Source organism: Macrotis lagotis, chromosome 4, assembly GCF_037893015.1.
Source record: "Macrotis lagotis isolate mMagLag1 chromosome 4, bilby.v1.9.chrom.fasta, whole genome shotgun sequence".
NCBI classification, from domain to species: Eukaryota; Metazoa; Chordata; class Mammalia; order Peramelemorphia; family Peramelidae; genus Macrotis; species Macrotis lagotis.
Genome location: NC_133661.1, coordinates 63,251,398 through 63,274,731, shown reverse-complemented (window position 1 = coordinate 63,274,731; position 23,334 = coordinate 63,251,398). Strand labels below are relative to the sequence as shown.

At 35.7% G+C, this 23,334-nt stretch overlaps 1 protein-coding gene and 1 long non-coding RNA gene across 3 annotated transcripts in view; one reads left to right on the top strand and one right to left on the bottom strand.

Moving 5' to 3' along the window:
- Positions 1–22,849, top strand: part of LOC141520974 (uncharacterized) — a 59,924-nt gene extending 37,075 nt beyond the window's left edge. The window contains exons 4-6 of one of the 2 annotated variants that reach the window (XR_012477815.1): positions 12,957–13,083; positions 16,224–16,400; positions 21,059–22,849. This is a non-coding gene — a long non-coding RNA (uncharacterized LOC141520974). The other variant, XR_012477814.1, reaches the window with a different exon arrangement.
- Positions 5,190–18,229, bottom strand: LOC141520971 (uncharacterized). The gene is made up of 8 exons (XM_074232978.1): positions 18,067–18,229; positions 16,167–16,381; positions 15,044–15,160; positions 14,014–14,130; positions 12,678–12,794; positions 12,322–12,438; positions 7,932–8,015; positions 5,190–5,892 (listed from the first exon to the last, which is right to left on the bottom strand). Exons 2-8 carry the CDS (start codon positions 16,363–16,365, stop codon positions 5,516–5,518), a joined length of 1,128 nt encoding a protein of 375 aa, XP_074089079.1. The 5' UTR covers positions 16,366–16,381; positions 18,067–18,229; the 3' UTR covers positions 5,190–5,515.
- Positions 22,850–23,334: the final 485 nt, after the last annotated feature.

The window sequence follows — 23,334 nt, the reverse complement described above, 5'->3', positions numbered from 1 at the left end:
AAACAACTACTCAGCAAAACTAGGCATACTTTTTCAGGGTAAAAGATGAATACTTCATAAATGGGAGACTTCTAAACATTCCTGATGAAAAGACCAAAGGTAAACAGAAAATTTTAACTTCAAACATGAGACTCAAGAGATACATGAAAAGCAAAAAAGATTACCATTTAATAAGATTAAATTAGTTATATCTCTACCAGGGAGGAAGATCCTTATAATTCTTGAGAATTGTAACTCTATTAGAGGACATTTACTCAGGCTGAAGGTATGGAAGAAAATTAAGTGTTTGACCATATGTAAGGGATGATTTTTGAAAAATGAGATATTAGGTGGCAAAGTAGATAGAACACTGGCCCTGGAGTCAGGAGGATCTGAGTTCAAATCTGATTTCAGACACTTAATACTTATTTAACTGTGTGATTTTGGGCAAGTCATTTGCCTCCATTGTTCTGCCAAAAAAAGAAAAAGAAAAAATGAAACTGAAAAGGGGGAATTGTGATGTGATAGGAGGAAGGGGGAGGCAGAATGGCATTAAATTATATAATATGCAGAAATGTAAAGGGCCTGTTTCAGTAGAGGGAAAAGAGGGAGGGTGTGAGAACTGTTTGAATCTTACTTTCATTGGATTTGGCTCAAAGAAGGAATAATATACACTTGGTTGGGTTTAGGCACTTATCTTATCCTTCACATATGGGGGGCGGGAAGGTGAGGAGGTACTGATAGAAGAGAAAGAAAGAAGAAGGGGAAAGGGGAAAGAGGGAAGAAAAGGGAATGACGAATAGAAAGGGAGACAGAATGAGGGAAGTGGAGGTGAAGTAGTATGGGCTTAAAGAAGGGCAAAAAGAAGTAAAAACGGATGGGAGATAGCATGGATGGATTACTAAAGAATTAGTAATACTGCTGAATGTGAATGGGATGAACTCTCTCATAAATCAGAAGTATATATTAAAGTGGATTAAAAAACCAGAATCCTACAATATACTGCTTATAAGAAACACATTTGAAATAGAGATTTAAACACAGACAAAAGGTAAAAAGTTGGAGCAGAATATATTATGCTTTAACTGAAGGGGAGAAAGTAAGTGTAGCAATTCTTATCTCAGACAAAGCAGCTGCAAAAACAGATCACATTAAAAGGGATAAGGAAGGAAATTACATCCTCTTAAAAGGTACCGATAAAGCAATTTCAGTACTAAACATGTGTACACCAAGAAGCCAAATTCTTAAGGAGAAGCTAAATGAGTTATAGAAAGACATAAAAAGCAAAACTATACTGTTGGGGGACCTCAACCTCCAGCTCTCAGAATTAGATAAAGTTAACTATAAAATAAACAAGAAGGAAATTAAGGAGTTGAATAGAATGTTAGAAAAATTAGGTGCGATGGATCTCTGGAGAAAATAAAATGGGAATAGAAAGGAATATATCTTTTTTTGTGGTACATGGCACACAAAAATTGACCATGTATTAATCCATTAAATACCTCAGAATTAAAAGACAGAAACACTAAATCCATCTTCTTCAGATCATAATATAATAAAAATAACATGCAATAATGTATCAATTAATTGGGAATTAAATAACTTAATTTTAAAGAATGAGAGGATCAAACAACAAATCATATAAATTAATCAATAATTTCATCCAAGATGATGGCAATAAGGAAACAATAAACCAAAAGCTGTGGGATACAGTCAAAGAAGTTTGTAGGAGAACTATTATATTTCTTATTATATTTCTAAATGCTTACATGAATAAAATACAGAAAGAGGAGATGAATGAATTGGGCACTAAAAAAACTAGAGAAAGCACAAATTAAGAATACCCAATGAATACCAAATTAGAAATTCTGAAAACTAAAGAGAAATTACTAAAATCAAAAGTAAGAAAACTGTTGAATAAATAAATAAAGCTGAGTTGGTTTTATGAAAAAACAATAAAATGAATAAACCTTTTGTTAATTGGGTTTAAAAAAGAAAGAAAAGCAAAATGAAAAAGGTAAACTCATTACAATGAGGAAGAAATTAAAGTAATAATTCAGAACTAGTTTACCCAACTGTAAGCCAATAAATTTGACAATCTAAGTGAAACTGATGAATATTTACAAAAGTATAACTTTCCAGTTTAAAAGAAGAAAAAATAACTACTTAAATAACCCTATCTCAGGAAAAGAAATTAAACAAGCTATCAATGAATTTCATTAGACAAAAAGCTCCAGGGCCAGATGGATTCACAAGTGAATTCTACCAAACATTCAAGGAACAACTAGTTTCAATTCTATATAAATTATCTGTAAAAATATATGAAGAAGGAGGTCTACCTAATTCCTTCTATGACACCAATGTGGTGCTGATACCTAAATCAGAAATACTTTTGTAACAGAGAAGTAACAGAGAAAGAAAATTATAGAACAATTTCCCTCATGAATATAAATGCAAAAAATTTAAATAAAATATTAGCAAAATGATTACAGCAAGTTATCACTAGGATAATTCTCTGTGATCAGGCAGGATTTATACCAGGAATGCAGGATTGGTTAAATATTAGGAAAATTATCACCAAAATTGACTATATCAATAACAAACTTAACAGAAATCACAAGATTTTTCAGTAGATGCTGAAAAGGCTTTTGACAAAATACAACACCCATTCTTATTAAAAACACTTGAGAACATAGGAACATAGGAATAGAGTGTTCCACAAAATAATAATCGGTATCTATTTAAAACCATCAACAAGCATTATATGTAATGGGAATAAACTAGAGCAATTACCAATAAGATCAGGTGAAACAAGGACATCCATTATCACCATATTATTCAATATTGTATTAGAAATTATAGTTTTAGCAACAAGAGAAGAAAAAGAAATTGAAAGAACCATAAATGGCTACGAGGAAACAAAACTCACACTCTTTGCAGATGATATGAATTTTTAGAGAATTCTAGAAAATCATCTAAAAAGCTACTTGAAACAATTAGCAACTTTAACTAAGCTGCAGTAGATAAAATTAATCCATATAAATCTTCAGCATTCTCCGTATTACTAACAAGATACAGCAACAAGAAATAGAAAAGAAATTCCAGTTGAAAATAACATAAAAATAATTGGGTAGGCAAAGTCAGTATCATAAAAGTGACAATTCTACATAAATTCAATTACTTTTTCAGTGCTAAACCAATCAGATTTCCAAAAAAAAAATTTGTTGCGCTAGGAAAAATAACTAAATTCCTATGGAAGAACAAAATGTTAAGAATATCAAGGGAATTAATGAAAAATAATGCCTTGCCAGATGTGAAATTATATTATAGAGCATTAGCTATTAAGACTGCTATTGGCTAAGAATAAAGTGGTGGATAAGTAGAAGGGAGTAAGTACAAAAGAAACAGGATAAGAACTCACTCTTTGATAAATTCTGCTGGGAAAACTGGAAGATAGTTTGGCAGAAACCAGGCAGAGGCAACAGCTTACACCCTATAACAAGATAAGGTTGAAATGGGTATAGGATTTAAACATAAAAGATAATACTATAAGCTAATTTGGAGATCAAGGAATAGTTTACATGTCAGTTCTATGGAACTTATGACCAAAGAAGAGATAGAGAACAATATGAAATACAAAATCTATAATTTTGATTACCTGAAATTGAACAGTTTTTGTATAAATAAAACCAATATAAACAAGATTAAAAAGGAAGGTAGTAAAGTTGTGAAATAATTTTTTACATCTAGTGTTTCTGACAAAGGACTCATTTCTAAAATATATAGAGAACTGAATCAAATTTATAAGAATAAAAGTCATTATCTAATTAGTTAATGACCACAGAATATGAATGGCAATTCCCAGATAAAGAAGTTAAAACTAACTATAGTCATATGAAAAAATGCTTTAATTCATTATTGATTAGAGAAATGCAAATTAAAGCACCTACCTCACACCTATCAGATTAACCAATATGACTCAAAAGGAAAATGATCAGTATTGGATGTGTAACTAATGTATTATTGGCAGAGTTGATAACTGATCCAAACTTTTTTTTAAATTTTTTTCAAGGCAATGGGGCTAAGTGGCTTGCCCAAGGCCACACAGCTAGGTAATTAGAAAGTGTCTGAGACTGGATTTGAACCCAAGTACTCCCGACTCCAGGGCCAGTGCTCTATCCACTGTGTCATGATCCAAACTTTCTAGAGAGTAATTTGGAATTATGTTTAAGGACAAAAATACTTTGCATTCCTTTTGATCCAGAAATACCATTACTAAGTCTGTAACCCAAAGAGATCATGAAAAAAGGGTAAAAAACCCACATGGAGGGGGTGGCTAGCTGGCGTAGTGGATAAAGCACTGGCCTTGGAGTCAGGAATACCTGGGTTCAAATCCGGTCTCAGACACTTAATAACTACCTAGCTGTGTGGCCTTGGGCAAGCCACTTAACCCCATTTGCCTTGCAAAAAAAGCCTAAAAAAACCCCACATGGACAAAAATATTTTTAGCAGTGCTTTTCATAATGGCAAAGAATTAGAAATTGCAGTCAATTGGGAAATGGCTGAACAAATTGTGGTATATGAATGTGATGGAACCCTATTGTTCTATAAGAAATCATGAGGAATGGGACTTCAGGATAGACTTTGCATGAACTAATGCTAAGTGAAATGAGCAGACCCACAAGAACATTATACACACTAACAGCAATGTTAGGTGATGATCAACTATGATGGACTTGCTCATTTCAGCAGCACAAACTTTGATTAAAGGTAGTTCTAAAAGACTTGTGATGGAAAATAACCATCCAAATGCAGAGCAGAAATTATGAAGTTTAAGTGTAGACCAAAGCTTATTATCTTCAATTTTTAAAAGTTGCCTTAGGTATTATGTTTTTCTTTCTCTATTTTTCTGTTTCAGTTTGATTCTTCTTTCACAACTGGATTAATATGGATCTATGCTTAGCATGATTATACCTATTTAACTTATATTGCTTTCTGTCAGGAGAGGGGGAGAGAAGGGAGGGAGAGAGGGAGAACGTAAAAACTCCAAACCTTGCAGGGGGAAAAATAATTTTTGAAAACTACCCTAGCATGTATTTGGAAAAATAAATAAATAAAATGTTATTTCCTGAAAAAAAATGACAGTATAACTTGAAGGAAGAAAACATTATAGGATTTTTACAAAACACACAGTCATCTTCAAATAGTATTTAATGAATGTCTGTTGAGTTTGAAGGCTCAGTATTTACTGCTTAGGTTTTTAGGAAGACAAATGTAGAGGCTTAGATATGGTGGAAACCATGCCATCTGCCTTTTTCTATTGCAGACCTTAGAGGAATTAACTGAAGTAATAATTAAAGAAGTCACTACTGGCATAAGGTATTGATATTTTTGGTTTATTGGTAATGAGCAATGGTCCTTTTTATTGTCCCCATGCAGTATTCCTTGTCACTTCTCACCTGCAGCAGCATGTATCACCTATATCCCCTAGCTTGGTCTTGCCAGAGATAGAACCAGCCCTTGCCCCACCAGGAGCTCAAAACTGACAAATGATAAGACGTGATTCATCACAATTTTTGTCATTCCATTTTCCATTGATGTATATTTCAATGCAGTCTTCTTTATCCCGATCATTGTTAGGCTCTTCTGGAGCCCAGTTGGAATAGCCCATTGGTTCTCCCGTTGAATAGATGAACTTGCCCTCTGTTTTAATGTCAGTCATGCCAAGGAAGGCAGCCTTATTGTATCCTATGACAATCTCCTGAACAGCTACATTCTCTTCTGCATTCATTGGGGAGGCTACTTTTCCACCAGCTTTGCCACATGATTGAAATGCTTTCTCAAAGTTGCCCTCAAGGCCACTAGTCTTAAATATCTTCTCACCAACTTCTCGGCCACTTGGAAATAGTTGAACTAAGAAAAAAGCACAGGAAAGTCAAAGAAAAAAAGTGAATTCTGAAGATTTTTAGGGGGGGGGGTCTAAGAGACTATGTAAGTTTATTTCTTTCTTGGAGAAATGATTTGTCCAAGGTTACACAGACAATAAGTGTCAGACTTGAGACCTGAGCCCACAACTTCTGATTCCTGTGCCAACATCTTTCTACTCCACTACTTGGCATTTTTTTCCTGTATTTTTATTAACAGACAAAAAAATTAATGAGGTTAGTAGTACCACATTGGATATTAAAAAATACATTGGCTCTATTAGCACAGAGGTAACACTTAGCCTGACAGCTCCTTCTGTGCTCTTCAAGTGCTTCTGCCTTGATGTGCCTAATCCTTGATTTAAGCAGAACATTATTTTTTTCTGGATGCTATATCTTATACCTAGGCATGGAAGGGAATCTTAAAGTCATATCCTTCTACTTTCTTCATACTAAAAATAGAGAAAGTCAGGCCCAAAGAGGTTCAGAGATTGGTCCAAGGTTAAAAGCTAATAAATGGCAGAACTGAGAATCTGAATCTAAACTTGGTGGTCTTTCCATCATGCTTTAATCATGTGCAGTCATTTAAATTATATCTTAGTCATTAAAAATTAATTTTCTTTAACTCAGTCAGCTCTCCCTAAATATTTACCATAAAATGTAGTAATCAGAGTAGATAGTACAGTTAAATGAACTGAGCAAAGAATAACTGAAAATTTGGAGAGCTTTTAGAAGCATCTAAAAATTTCAATACTCCTTTCTTTTCAGCATGGGTCATGGGGGGAAGGGAGCCCTGAACTGGGGAAATTCAAGGACAGAATGAATATCTCTTTGCTACCTTGCTTGTTCTAAACTAAAGGCTCCAAGGCCAGGCAATAATAGTAAAAGGATGAAACATTCTTGTCATTGGCCTTCCAACCAACGTAGTCCAAAAGTTGAATTTCTCCAGTTTGCAGTTTTGTGATTTTAAGACACAGTTGCAACTATGCAAGCCTCCATTAGGGTGAATTGAATATCCCAGACTCTTACTTTCTGCTAGCCTCTGTCAAGATCAAACTTTTCTATTTTGTTCTAGGAAGCTCATAATCTCAGTTTTAAAGTATTTTGTCTAAGACTTTGCCCCTCTGTCTTGGAAAAACATTCTATGCATCCATGCTACAGAAAGACTTGAAACAAAGTCCTCTTCTCCCTGAGCTATTTCACCTTATTTGAAATCCTTCCTCTTCTTTAAGACACAAATTTATATTACTAAATTAAAAAGTTCAACCTATATACCTTATGCCCTCAAATATTATATAATCAACCTATACACATAAAAGGAAGTCATAAGTGGTAGGGATTCTTGGATCTCTGGAACCACAGAAAATAAAAGCGGAAGGTATAAACAGAATACCTGAGTTTGTCTTTGACTCCTACTTCTGTGGCTTTGGGGCAATCACTTATGCTCTTGGAGTCTCAGTTTCCTTATCTTTAAAATTGTGGCACTTCAGATTTGGTTTAATCAGAATAGATTAAATTAATTTAATTTAAAAATATTTAAGGGACCTCTAAGGGTCTTAGAACAACTAAGTGATTTTAGATAGAATGTCAGTCAGGGTTAGGAAGGCCTGAGTTCAAATGAAGTCTCAAATATTTTATTAGCTGTGTGATCCTTCCTGTCCAAGACATTTAACTCAGTTTACCTATAATATGTGCTAGAGAAGGAAATGGCCAAGCACTCCAGTATCTTTCACAAAGAACAAAAACAAAAACAACTAGAGTCATGAAGAGTTAGGCATGACTGAAAAATGCCTGAACAACAACAAAGGCCCTTCCAGATTTCAGTTTAGAATTTGAAGCAAGTTTTTTCCTTCGTCAACAAATTCCTCGTCACTAGGCAGGAGATCAGCCCAAACTCTGAGAATAAGACTTGAATAGCAAGAAATCAGACTTAGAAAGCCCAATAAAAAACCATTCCATCTGTGTGCAGAGAACCAGGGATGAAGTAGAAATTAGGAAAAGACCTTGCCCCAGTTGCCAATTACTTACCTTTCTGGTACTTGGAAAGCCTTGTTTGGAGGATTTTCATCTGTTCCTGCAAGGTCACTATTTGTTGTTTCAATGTATTGATTTCTACATGAAGAGACAGGTGTGGGAAGAGCCTTAGTTCAGCACAGGGTAAACTTTGAGAGGAAGAAGTAACACTTTCTTGTATAACCAAAAGATTAAGAAGCCCTAGACTGGGATGAACACCAGCTATTCTCCACATGGTAGCATCAAGCTTCATATAGACATTGAAATTCAACTGACTTCTCTTTAGGCTTGGGTGGGAATAATTGTCAAGATACATGGATGTGTATTGCTCAACATGATTTGTCCATGGAACCCTTTTGTTCTTTCAAACTTTGAAAGTGTAGCTTTTGACATTGTTGATTACTCCCTTCTCTTTGATACTCTCATCTCTCTAGGAGTTTGGAATTTTACTCTCTACTGGTTCTCTTACTATCTATCTTATAGTTTCTTCCTCATCTCTTTTCTTCTTTGCTAGATTTTCATGCAGGACACAGCATTTAAATTTGGGTCAGGGTAGGGTAGCTAGGTGACTCAGTAGATGGAGCACTGTCTGTGGAGTAAGAAGATTCCTCTTCCTGGATTCAAGCGTAGTCTCAGATATTTCATTTACTAGCTGTGTGATCCAAGGAAAGTCACTTTACCCTGGTTTCCTCAGTTTCCCCATCACTGAAATGATGGAGAAGAAATTAGCAAACCATTCCGGTATCTTTGTTGAGGGAAACCCAAATAGGAGTCATGAAGAGTTGGATATGTCAGAAAAACAACAAAATTGGTCTTTGCTTTGTGTTCTCTGCTTTTCTCATCCTATACTTTCCTTTTTACACTTGATGATCTCATAAGCTCCCTGGATTCAACCGTCTCTTTACCAATGATTTTCTAGTTCCCTGATAACTGGTGACTTCAAGGTCAGGTTGGGGGGGGTCAGGAGACAATGAAAACTGGGACAAAAATATGTTTCAAGATCAAAAAATGAAAGCATTAAAAGACCAAGGAGTATTCAGGAGCCCAGGTTTTATTAATATTCTCTCCAGTAAGATAATGGGAAGGTTTTTAGATACTGACAATAGTCCAGAGAATGAACTATACAGAGGATTGGCTGTAACTTGACAGGTAACAGGTTACCCATGTGGACCAAAGATCAAAATCAATATAACATTAGAAGAAAGTGTAAATGTGATAGAAATAGGATAAGCTATTGCAAGAGCTATATCTCATTCATTCAAAAAAATCTTTAGTCTTTGAGGTAAAATGGGAAATGGAAAAAATAAAGATATTTTCTATAGTTGATATTATTTTTAAAAAGAATTATTGAACTCTGAAACCATATATTTCACAAGGAAGGGAGGGGGGAAATGGAGTCAAAGAATTTAGCTATTTTCTCAGGTAGCAAACAGGGAAAAGCAGTCAAAAGCAGCATCTATTGAGAATACGTACTCATAAAAGCGTTAGAGAGGAGGGTGGTGGCAGATTACAAACTGTATCACCTCAAAGAACAAGAAAGAGCAGTGGAGGGGAAAATGAGCCCAAAGAAAGTTTGCCATCAAGCAGAACTGAGCCAGATTCAAAGAGCTTTTCAAGTCAGCTAGCAATTATGGTATCTCTATTATATGCCAGGCTCTCACAACTCAAAGATGAAAAGAAAATAGTTCTTAAGTTGGAAAAACTTAAAGGTAAATAGAAGATAATTTGGAGGAGGAATTAAAACTCTAGCAATTATGGGAATCAGGGATCCTTTAGGTCATGGCTCCTAAGCTCCTTAAATGAGGATAGTCTGGAACATCCTCAAGGCATAGGCATCAGCTATAGGATGGAATGGAAGCAAGAGATGGAATGATTTCTATAAGGAATTGCTAATAGACCAGTTTGACTGAAATGTGAAATACATGAAGGAGAGTAAGATGGAATATGTCTGAGAGTGCCTTCTGGGTAGGCTGGAGTTAGATATTATAGTTTTTTAATAGGTTTTTGCAAGGCAATGGGGTTAAGTGGCTTGCCCAAGGCCACACAGCTAGGTAATTATTAAGTCTCTGAGGTCAGATTTGAACTCAGGTACTCCTGATTCCAGAGCCTGTACTCTATTCACTGTACCACCTAGCCGCCCTGATATAATAGAGTTTTAACAAGCTGAAGTTTTTGGTAGAGGTAATAGAGATCAACTAAAATTTTTGTATCATTTTGTCCAGAGGAGATAGATCTCTGTTTTTGAGAATATTTATACATGAAGCTATAGAGGGGATAATAAATATATTTCAAACAGTCAAACAACATGCATTTATTAAATGTGAACTCATACCATGTGCTAGTTATTACTGGGAATGCAAAGATAGAAACAAAAGAGTGTCTTCCCTTAAGGAGCTTACATTTTATTAGGGGAGACAACATGTACTTCAATAAATACAAAGTGAAATTAAGGTAATTTGATCGGATGGCTACTTCAACTAGGAGAGATATGAAGGGAAGAAGAAAGGGCACAAGTGACAACCTGCACAAAATCACAAAAAACTGGAGATATCTTGTTATGTTTGAGCTATAGGATTAAGGCTGTTTTGACTAGACCATAGACTGACTGTGTGAAGAGAAGGAATAAATAGCAAAGCTGAAATTGTGGATTGCTATAAGACCATACAGAACTTTGCCTGTCAATCCTAGGAGTTTAAATTTGATCATAAAAATGAGCTATTGATGAATCACAGCCACATATTAATTTTCTATGTGATAGGCATTCTGCTATATACTAGGGAATATGGAGGAAGTCAAACACACTCTCTACCTTCCAAAAGTTTACATTCTAGTGAGGTGAGGAGACTTAAATTTTAATGGAGAAACATGGTCAGACCTGTGATTTAGGAAAATTACCTTGGTAGCTTTGTCTAGATGAATCAGGGTGAGAAGACACTTGAGACAGAGAGAATATTTAATATTATTATTGCAGTAATTCATGTGAAAGGTGAAGAAATCCTGAACTAGTGTGGCAGTCATGTGAATATCAAGAAGGGGGAGAGAGGTGTGAAATGTTATAGCAGTCAAACTGAGTTGATCTCAAAATAAACTGAAATTATGGGATAAGTAAGAGGGAATGAAGTATCTATCAGTATTTCTGTAGTGACCTATCTTTACCATTAATGACAAGAGAATAGAGATTATATTATTCTTAATATTTCTATCCCTGGTGACTACCATAGAGCATGCCATATAGTAGGCTCATGATAAAGGTTTGTTGATTGACTGACTGGGAAACAGAGTGAACAACCATGGATTCAATTGTCATAATAGGAGCTTTTATTTAGTTAGACAACAGAGAGTAATCTACCCTCATCATTAATGATATTTATTTTCTTTTTTTTACATTATAATATCTAGTAACTTGCATAGTGATTAGCACAAAATTGGTTCTTCAAAAATGATAACACCTTCCAAACTATTGTGCAATGTGAGAACAAGTCAATGGAATTTGTATAGGTGGTCTTGGAAAAGACAACTAAAACTAGTCATCAAAGTCCTGAAGACTTCTGTGCAAGAAGGTACTGAGCAGAGGATATTCAAGACTTAGTAAAGAATGGAAAATGCCAAAGGAACAGAAAGTATCAAGAGCGATGGACTAAGATTCCATATGAGGATGGTCTACATGTGTACACACTGAAGATATCCTTTTTTGGCAATGGGGTTGAGTGACTTGCTCAAGGTCACACAGTTAAGTAAGTATTAAGTGTCTGAGGCCAGATGTAAACCAAGATCTGAACCCAGGTCCTCCTGACTCCAGGGCCAGTGCTCTATCTACTGTGCCACCCAGATGCTCCTTCCTGAAGATATGCTTGATGAAAATATGAGAAGGGAACAGATAGACTTTCACAGACTATGTTCAATAAACTACATTTCCATAGCTATTCAACTGACTGAGAAATATAGAGAATAACTGATACTGGTGTGTATATTGATTTTTTAAAAAGAGCTGTGATTCCAAAGGGCAAAATTATACCTGAGTCGCTCCTCTAACCTTGTGTATGTTGAGATTTTATGATAGAAACAATCAGAAATAATATTCCTCAGAGAATCATGGAAGAAACGTATGACCAAGAAGATATATTCTCTGTATGTGTCTGTCAGAGTGAAGTGATGGATTCACCTAGAAGAGCCATAGTCTTTCTGTTTCCAAGATTTGCAACCTTTACCTTTAAGAAATCCTCAGTTCTTCACTGTTCTTATCCAATATATCAATTGCTAAAACTTAGCAATTCTGACTTCAACTTGATGGCTTGACTTTGAGGCTTCCTGATCCTGCTTTGTCCATTCTCTAACATTTAAGAAAAATAGGAGGACTGAAGAGTGGGGGAAAGCAATCTCTCATTCATATGCTTGGCTTGCTCACCTGCGAGTCCACCTTCTCCTCTGGCTCCCTTCTCCCCAGGTAATCCTCTATCACCTTTTGGTCCAGGTGAACCTCTTGGCCCTGAGGAACCTGGAGGACCAGGAATTCCAGTGCGACCTAATGTTGAATGACAAGAAAGAGACCAAAAATGAGTCAGTTTATAACACTTGGCTATCTGTATAATGCTCCTCATCTTGTCTAAGCCCTGAATAAATTTGAGCCTTCCAACCTCTCTTGACTCTTCAACATAAGGGGTGGGACTGACTCAAATGTTCCAGGAAAGAGATTTCCGAGTTTAGGATGGCAGAAGACAAATGATTTCTGGAGATTCCTAGATCCTGCTTTCCATCACTCACCAGCTGCTCCAGTGTTTCCAGGAGGTCCTTTTTCACCTGATATGCCTTTCTCCCCTTTAGGACCTGGTGGGCCTATTGGACCTGTGGGACCTTGTACCCCTTGTTTTCCTGCTACTCCTGAGGATAAAACAAAACAATATTAATCATTTAGGGGTATCCTAGTCATTGGTTTCTCATCTTCTGCTTTTCAATAGTTTGCAGTTTATAGACTATGGAACTGAGAAAGACCAAGGAGTGGCTTAATCTTGCAATTGAGACATGGTTATCGTTACCTTTCAGATCTGACAGGAGAAATGCTTATAGAAGGCAGCAGTTGGATAATGGAAAGAATGCTGTATTTGAGCCCAAGACCAAATATTCTGCATTTGAATTCTAGTATTTCCAAATGTTTGCTGTGTGAATCTGGGTGAGTTTCTTTTCTTCTTGAGTTTTCAATTTCCTCATCTGTAAAATGAGATTGCTGGATGGACTAGATGACCTCTGAAATCTCTCCAACTTCTAAACCTATGATTCTCCCAGAAGTCCTTCCTTGTTAATTGATACATTTGGCTAATACATTCCATTCTCTCAACTTGGCTACAGTTCAAACTTCATTCTAATACATCCTCAATTTCTTCCTTGTATATATTCTTTTTCCAAGCAGACAATAATCTTCTTTAAGGGCAGTAATTCTGTCTGACATTTCTCTTGCATACTGAAATATGATCACAGGATTATAAGACATAGAGCTGAAAGGGACATGAGAGGTCATCCAGTTCATCCTCCTCATTTTCTAAATGAGGACACTGAGATTCCCAGAGAGTATATATTGCTCAGCATCACAAAATAGTTAAGAATTAGAATCTGGACTCCAAAACCAGCCCTCTTTCCACTGTAATGAGATGAATGGTTGTGGGATTCTCTTGTAGAAGTTTGTAGATATCCAACAGACTCTCTGAAAATGTTGCTGGAATGAATGAAGAAAAGACTTAGCAGTGACAGTTATGCCTTCAGGTTATTAATATTAATAGTAATATTAGTAAGGATTATGATATCTATTCTCCCTTTAAGGCAAAACCACTGCAGAAAGGAAGGATACTTAGCTATCAACTTTCTTGATAGGAGATCTGGAAAAAAAACTCAAAAAGCCATTTGGTGCAGTGTCTTCATTTTACAGATGAAAAACTGAGGCTGATAGAAGCAAAAATAAAATGATGCAAAAATCATAGCACTGATTAGTAGCAGAAATTATGTGATTTTCACTGCAAAATACTTCAGATGTCTTCTATTCACTGTTATCTTAGGGGATTGCCCTGTACTATATGTCAATATTCTTTAGCCCAGTCTCAGCACCTACCTTTTTCTCCAGCTTCTCCCTTGAGTCCTTGTTCACCTTTGGGTCCAACAACCCCCTGTTGTCCAGGGAGACCAATTTTTCCAGGAGGACCTGGCACACCTGGTACTCCAGGGAGTCCTGAGGGAAGAACAGATGATAAGTTGTAATCAGTTCTAGACAAGACATGACAAGCATGGACAGGATGAATTGTAGTCAGGGCAGCATTTTGTGCCTTTTTTGGAGTGGGTAGTAATGTGGGTAACAACATGAGGAAAAATATGGGGGAAATCAACAATATTTGACAGTGAGCTTTTTGTTGTTCAGTTATTTTTTCAGTCATGTCAGACTTTTTGTGACCCAATTCTTTCCACAAATACTGGAGTGATTTGTCATTTCTTTCTCCAGATCATTTAAAAGATGAGGAAACTAGACAAACGTGGTTTAGTGACTTGTCCAAGGTCACATGGTCAGTGCTTGATAGATGCAGGACTTTTGCTCATTTCCCAATTTTGAGACCTTTTCAATAAATACTATACCACACTGCTCCACACATACACAAACATACCTATATGTCTGTATATGCAGTTATGATTTAGTGATATGTCTATATAGGCCTATACAGATATTCTTAGTTGTAAAATTCTATATACTATGATGGGATATATCATGAAACTAATATAAACAAAATTTATATAAACATGAAATTTAAAATTCACATATATTTAAGTCTTAATTTTTATTATCTAACTTATTCCTTATAACAACCTTGTTACTTAAACAGTAAAAATGTTATTATCCCTCTTTGATAAATAATAAATCTGAGGCTCATGTCAAAGGATCATGGGAGTAAGATACCTTAGCAATATTGAATCTGCCTTCTCCATTTAAGGTTAGAAAAGTGAAAACCAGAACCTGAAAGGGTGAAGAAATATTCCCATACTCATTAATTAGTAATAGAACTAAGACATAGCAGTAGGTCTTCTTTTAACTGAAAAAATAGAGCATGCTTTTCTTCCAACATATCAAAGCTTCCTTCCATTCTGGCCATTACCTTTTTCTCCAGTGACTCCCTGTGGGCCTGGATCCCCTTTGGATCCATTGTCCCCTTTGGGTCCAATGGGACCAATTTCTCCAGTTAACCCTGATGGGCCTCTAAATCCTGGTAGTCCTGTTCCAAGAAATGAAATAAACATTTAATCAGAACCAGTGTAAATGTACAAAAAGTTCTATTGTAAGATTTGTTGGCTAAGAACTCATTTTACCAGGAAAGCTTTTGCTTCTCTTTTAGACAACACATTTTTAATTGAAATAGTTGCCAAAATGTGCTCCTAAATATGCTGTTATTCAAAATGGATTTTTTGATCATCTGGTATATGTAGAGCATTGTAATAGACATAGATATTCTCATGTGTCCCCAACTTTCTAGGAACTTATAGGACTTTTATGGACATGAACAAATACACCTGGGACATAAGAGGAAGTGCAGGCTTGGGGAAACAGAGGACTTGGCTTCAATTCTTTTTTCTGTTAATTGATAGCTATGTAATCTTGGGTCAAGGATCTACAGTTTGTTCATCCTTAAAGCACAGTTAAGAGTAGAGGAGCTCTAAGGTCCTTCCAGGTATAATTTTAGGATTATAAGACAAGTTAGCTGATATTTGTGATCATCGCATTTGGTAAAGACAATAGAATTTATATGTCATCTAACACAAACAAGATACAGAATTTTTTTGCATACAACCAGTTAAAGAATTTGTATTGCTTGACATTGCATATTATCTTCATTTTTCCCTATTAGGGAAGGACTAGAAAATAGATTTTTATTATTTTTTTTTAAATAGAGAGGCAAGGAATTATATCATATGAAATTTTGTAAAAACTCTTGACAGAACTATTTGATCAATTCCCATTTTAAAACCCTGTCCTGGTCTTCTGGTTCTTTCAGGCTTAAGATGGAATATTAAAGACATTTCAATATGTAGATAAATGAACAACTTTCATTCTACTAGGGAAAAAACATCTCAAGTAGGACTAAGGTCACAGGAACTGACTGACCACTGGAATATTGATCCTCTATCAATGCCTAATTTCAAAACCTGATCAAGACATTCAAAACAGCAGGGAGAATGTCTGTGGAATGTATGTGCCTCCTAGAGAGTTAAACTCAAATCTACCTGAATCTCCCTTTTCTCCTTTTGGACCTTCTCTCCCATCTCTCCCATCTCTTCCAGGCAATCCATTTTCCAGAGGACTACACATGATGATGGAACAGGACTCTGGGACTGCTCTCTTGGAGATGGATGTCATTCCTGCAGCATGTATATCCAGGGTGTTTGTAAAGAGGACCAATACAGAGAGGCAGAGCAGCAACATGGTACCTGGCTCTTAGCTACAGAGGGAGTGAGAAGGTTAATTGAACTCATCATCTGTTCCAGGGAAAGAATCAATCCCAGTGGCAGCTTATGGACAGAGTTTCTATTCTCCTCTTTTATTAAGAATGATGGCCACTTATTTGAGATATCTGAGCAGTAAGAGCCTATAGGAGAAATTTGTACATATTAACTATTTTAGCAAAGTGTTGGTTCTCCCTTCACTCAAGTCACTCTCTATGTATCATACATCTTAACATGTTGAGAATCAGTGTTCATCCACATTGGCTTTAGTATATGCCTCAATATTAAGCCTTTTAAAGTAGAGAGGGAAACAAATGAAACTAGATTATGACAAATTCTTTCCAGTCTGCTTCAACCATAATAACTCTAGAATTATATTTCCACCAATAGCCATAATCCTGACCCTGGATTCTGATAGGTCAGATTTTGCCTTATCAAGCTCAGTCCTTAGGATCCATTCTTCTTAGAGGAAACTACTTTTAGAGCTATGTCTATTTATCTGTATCTATCTATTTGACTATCTATCAATCTATCATCTATCTATATCTGTATCTATCAAACATCTATCTTATCTTGGCTTATCTAGATAATGATGCAGACATACATAAATTATAAAATTCATATCAGTCTGAACAATACACACTTTTCATCTACTTGCTTTTTTTTCTAAGTATGTAATTAGGTTGAAGTTCTGTGATAATATGGAATACACAGGTTGAGACTGAAAACATGAGGATCATCAATTTTGTGGGTCATAGATACATTATCTTATTTGTTCTTCAAATAATTCATGAAAGTATTTGAGGAAGTTGAGGCCCAGAAAAATTATGTATTTAATTCATAGCTTATAAGTGATGGAAATTGGATTTGAACATAGCTCTCCAAATTCAACACTCTCCCATGAGGTTAGATCAGTCTCTAAAACCCATGATCCTACTATTTCTTATCTTTCTTTTACCAGGTCTTTGAGGTTTGACAATTCTGCTTCATTCAACACTAGCAGAAGAGTATGTAGTATCTACTGGCATAAGGACACATTTCAATTAGCACAAGTTTAACTTGAGTCTATGAGATGACATATCTACTTTCTCTAAGGAAGGTCATCTAGGGATGATCATTGTTCCATAGAAGAATTTGAAAAACAGCATGAAGTTGAGAAGGAAAAGGGGCTGAGAACAGGTATGGAATTCAGGACAAAAGCTTCTGGCTGGTCTTTTGGTTGATGGACCACACCATAGACATCTGAATACAAGACTAATATGAGTTTGTTTCAAACATAAAGAGTGATACTAATAATACCAAATATTTACAAAAGTTTATGAAATATTTTACAAATATTTCATTTGTTCTTCACAGCAACTTAGAAAGTAGGCACTATCATTAGCTTCATATTACATATGAGGAAACTGGACCTGATAGAGATTGAAACTTGCTGAGGGTCACATAGCTAGCAAACCTTTGAATCAGAATTTGAACTCAGGTCTGCCTGACTCCAAGTCCATCATGCTATCCACTATGCTTATCTAGGTTATTTCAAGTCTCAAATTGAATTCCGTCCACCATAAATTCACACACTCCAAATTAGATACCCTAAGCCATGAATATGTGAGTAAGCAGGTGGTATGTGCATCCTGGACTAAGTAAAGGGATAAATAGCAAAGACAGATGCATGAATCCTTACCTTCACCAGCTACCCTGAGTCTAGAGGATCTGGAAGCCAGGTTGAGGGAATCAGGCAATAGAATGATGGACAGAGAGCTCTGAAGGAAAAAAGTGGAGAATGGGACCCAGGGACATTAAACTCCTCCAGTTTCCCAGAAAGGCTCACAAAACAGGTTTTAAGAGAGGTTGTGATCTCATTTATATTTTATCTCTTGACCTTAGTTTTCATTGCTCAATCTTTCTGACAACTTAGCTCAAGGAAGTTCCAAGGTTTACTTTTTTATGAACTAACTCATTTTCATAGCTCAACATAGTTAGTGTGTCTTATGAAACTTGAGTGAGTGAGTAAGATTAAGGGAAGTCATTAGACTTATAAAAGGTTTTCAAGGGAGGCAAGTACAACAAAGAGAATAGCAGCCCTGCTCCCTTGGCTCTTCTGAAATTCATTTTAACATCCTGATTATCAGGGCTGCCCCAATTTAATATTACATGCAAGATTGACTTTCACTGAATCTAAACAATCCTCTCACATTTTTTTCCTCATTCCAGTTTCTCAATTAAGGGTGACTTAAGGAAGTGCGAAAAGACTATAAATAGATTATATAATCTTTGGAGAAAGAAAGCTTATCTCAGATAGATTTCACAATATTTCAATTCAATTCATTCTAATTGGATGAATGTTTCTAAGTACTTACTGTACATACTGTTTGAACAGTGGAGAAATAAAAAAAGTTTTTAAAGAGGAAGTCTTAGCTATTTGACAGTTAGTCAAAGAATAAAAGGCACAATTTCTAAAGAATTAAAGTTTATGGCCATCCTAAATGCAAGAGAGAGGGACACAGTAGAGTATCCTGACTGCAACACTGCACAAATGAAGAATTAATTGGGAGAATGAGAGTAAAGGATGTTATAAGAGAAATGACTGACTAGAAAAATATTATGGAATAGATATGGAGCAACATGGAGTCATAATTGATAGATTAGTCATACACTCCTTTGGTATCCATGTGCTGTATAGGAAAGATCCTGTCATGTTGGTTGGAGAGTTTATGGGGAGAATATTGACATGAATCATCTAGGATGGACAAGCATAGGTGGGTTACATTTTGTTGCATATATTTCTTTTTGCATAGACAAAATCACAGATTCATCAGAATATCAAAGAAGATATCATTTTTACCCTTACGATAATCTCTATTGTCGTTGTTTAGTTATTTCAGTTGTATCTGATTCTTTGTCACCTCCTCTAAAGCAAGGTTGGTGACTTTGCACAGCAACCCCCACTTAAATTCAAATGGCTTGCATGTCATAGCATCACTTCCATGATTTCTTCGTCTTCTTCAAGTTTGAAGGACAAACAACTTCTGTGAGTAATAGTAGTCTCACTGTTGACAAGTTGGGCCACATGACTTTTTCTTTTTTTGCTTCCTCCTTTGTTTCTTTGTATCTTTCTTTTCTTTTCCTTACCTTCCTTCCTCTCTCTCTCTCTCTCTCTCTCTCTCTCTCTCTCTCTCTCTCTCTCTCTCTCTCTTTCTCTCTTTCTTTGCACCATACCCTGGACATGCTCAGCTTGATAATGCCTATTTTAAAATTTTACTCCTTGAAAAGATTTCATTATTCCAGATGAGATATGATCAGGGCAGAGCCATTGGAATTATGACTTCTTCAAGGTGACCCAGACTAATTTTTCCAGTGTCATATTTATTATTTTATAAAATGCCAAAATGATTATTCCTCAAATACCAAGAAGTATTAGTTCATTTCTTGCATTAAAATTCTAAGAGAAATGAAATTTCTCTTTTATTCATAGATTCTTTCAGATTCTTATAGCACAACCCAAATTTCTTTTAAAGTATCCTTTAGCAACATTCTCTATTTTGAAGATGATTCATAAAGGAGTAGGAGTGGAAAATCATGATCTTGATTTCTGTCTCCAATCTTCACTGAACCAGTACCCTTCCTATATTTTCATGAACTTTAAGATTTCTTATTTTTAGAGGTATTTTTTAATAACCCTTTCATGGGTGAATTCTGAAAACACAATACCCCCATTCTGATTTTCAACAAATGTTTCCATGTGGTGCCAGTTCTACTCAACTTGTAACCTATGTCAATATCTGTGGGAAGACCATATTCTTCCATCCTTCCATCCTTCCATCTTCTTTGCTTAAGCCAGGTACTCTAAAATTTGGAGGGTCATGGCTAATGGATACCATGCTTATGACCTTGTTTCATGTGTACCTGTCAGCTCTTTGGAGAGGAATGATTAGTGACTCTCACTCTGGAACTTGCCCTTCGAAAAATGTAGATGAATTTGGTAAACAAAAAGAACAGACTTGGATCTTTGGGAGTAAGTTTGAAGACACTGGATTGAAATTATTGTTATTCTCAACACTCTTGTCTTCAAGGACGTGGAAATACACATCAAGGTTTGAAAGGAAGATAGTGGCAATAGTATTGATAATCTAGCACATGCCTTATTCTGTCACTCCCTCAGGGTTCTGTCTCCTTTGCAGTTTCAACTAGACTGGCAAACTTACCCCCCTGGGTAGTTTGCCCCTTTTGCATAGGAATTGCTTCCCTAAATGTTGACTGATCAGAGAGCAAAAATGGTGGCTTGTGGGAATGCTAACCCTCCCCAGACTCCTGTTTCAATCCATTTGTTTGTTACATTTAATCAGAAGTTAATATAATTATATTATTGTGTAATCCATGTATCTCTATCTTTACCATAAGAATAATAAGAACTGCTTTATTAAAAGCTTTGCTAAAATCTAGCCAAAATATATCCATAGCATTTTCTTCATTTATTTGTTTAATAATTCTGTAAAAAAAAGAAAATAAATAAGTTTGGAACAAGTCCCCAATTCTTTATGAACACTTTTTCCCTGTCTAAACATTAACAATGTTTTAATGATCCATTTTAGAATTTTTTTGACTCAGTTTCCAAACTCTTTACTCATTCTTTTTTAAAAAATTAATATACTGTCCATTTTCTGATATTTTTTCAGGAAATTTCATATAACCTGGGCACCATATATGCCAATTTGAAGATCTGAGAATGTGATCAAGTGACTTGAATTTAATAGGGCAACTAGGTGATGTCTTATCATCTCTTTACTTATCTTGCATGTTCAAGGATGACTAGCACCTCTGGTGTTGGGGCTTGCTAATCCTTTTCAGGGCTCCTCAATCAATTTTAGTGTCCAATGTTCACCCAATTTTTACATGTGACTCCAAGAAGCTGTAGCATATGAAGTAGCCACACCTAGTGAAACCATCTTGGCAGGTGGGTTGAGCCAGGTTGGTCAATGAGTTAAAGGATTATCTACCCCAAGCATGTGAAGACTTCCCCTAGAAGAATGTGTAGATGAAGACATTTTGAGCCAGTGGCCAGGAAGATGGCAGAAGCAATCCCTGTGGAGTATTTGGAACTTGGTCAGACATCAAAAACATTATGGTCATGTACTAAATTCTGTATCACAGCCAATTAAATTGCCTTTACTTTGTTTTGCCACTGAACTTTGAAGACTTTGGAAGAGTGAGTGAATTTGACAACTTTATGCAAATCTACCTCACTTAACTCCAATTCATGAGCAGGTCAAGATATCATCCCATGATTTTTATTGGTAATCTTTGAAAATAAAGCATGTCCAGTAATTTATCTCACATGTCAACTGTAATTTCCAATATAAAGAGAAAATGGAGAAATAAAATGAAAATTAATCCCATGGCTCTACCTCTGTCAAGCTCCCTGCTTGGAATGTACTCTATCCTTGCCCCCACCTCACAGAGTCCTTTTCTTTATTTAAGATACAACTCAGGCACCATGTTTAACCTACATAAGACCTTTCACGATCCCCTATTTTATAGTGCCCTCCCTTCCAAACCACTTCATATTTAAAAATGTTGGATATGTTTATATCTGTTCACTTTAAATTCATACTGTTAATATTTTATATGTGCTTGTTTATCATTTCCTTCTCATCCTCATATCCTTATTGCATAACATGGTGTCCAGTACTTAGTATATGCTTAACAAATCTTACTTGATTGATTCCTTTTCTTTATCATGAACTCTAGAAGAGCATTATCTCTTCCCTCCTATTCCCATATTTTCTGCCCCTTTGACAACCAATTACTCCATATTAGTGAGACTCAAATCCAAAACATAATTTCACCTTATTGTCTTCTCCATGATTTTTTAAAGAATAAATTAGTCCTAAGGAAAATTTTTTAAAAAGTTATTTGTTTCTCTGACAGATAGTGAGCACAAATCACATTTCTGAACAATTGAACCCTCTCATCAGTATTATGCCTCCGTGTCTGATTTGTGATGTTATTTCAATTTTTGCCTATTCATTTTTTGCCTTTCTGTCCCTGTGGTCCATACTCTATTCCAATGACAAAAATTGTTTTTTTATCTTTCTTTTGACCTTCATCATGATATTCTCCATCCTGTTTCCCTGCTCTAGTAATTGAATTTAATTAAATGAGTAACCTGCTTAAAATGCAATTCTGCCTCCACTGCAACCTCTTTTTCTTTCTCTGTTTACTCTGAATACAGTATATAAATCCCAAACTATACTTTAGGCAGGACTTTATTCATATCTGGCCCCAGAGATATCTTTGAGTTCAATTTTGCCTCCTTTCCTTAAGTCTTATACTAACTCTTATTATGTATAAACACTTGCAGTCCTGTTTTTGGTTTTTGGTTTTTTACTACTGACTCCTCATGCCTTCAGTTTCTGTCTCCTATGAATTTATGGATGTCTGAGATGCCTCAATTTATTTATCTCTAAAATGGTGGGGAAGGAGAAGTTAAACAAATTAACTTTTAAGGTCTTCCCTGTGGATTATTTGGGCCTCTTTGCTATTGTCCAATAATGAATTGCCACTTCCTGTCTCCTCCTTACTTGATTGGGATATTGGGAACAGCATAAATATGATATTTGTGGTTCAAGGCTTGGGAGTTGAAAGGAGTCAAATGAAAGGAGAACACAGGTGAGCCAAATATGAAGTTTCATTGGAAACAGCAGTCACTGAGAACTGTATTTCTTTTCACAGTACATTTTGATAGCTTGCTTAACCCTGGGCAGCAAATGGTAAATAAAGCAATTCATTTTTATTCTTAGCACATTAAATATATCAATACACTCAGTTTTCCAACTGAGGGTAGTTTCTGAGACTCACAGGAATATAATAACCTATCTCAATTGTGGAAATCTTGTATCAGAGAGAAATCAGCATCCTTAGGTCACTGTAAAATATTTCTGGAAAAGTCTGG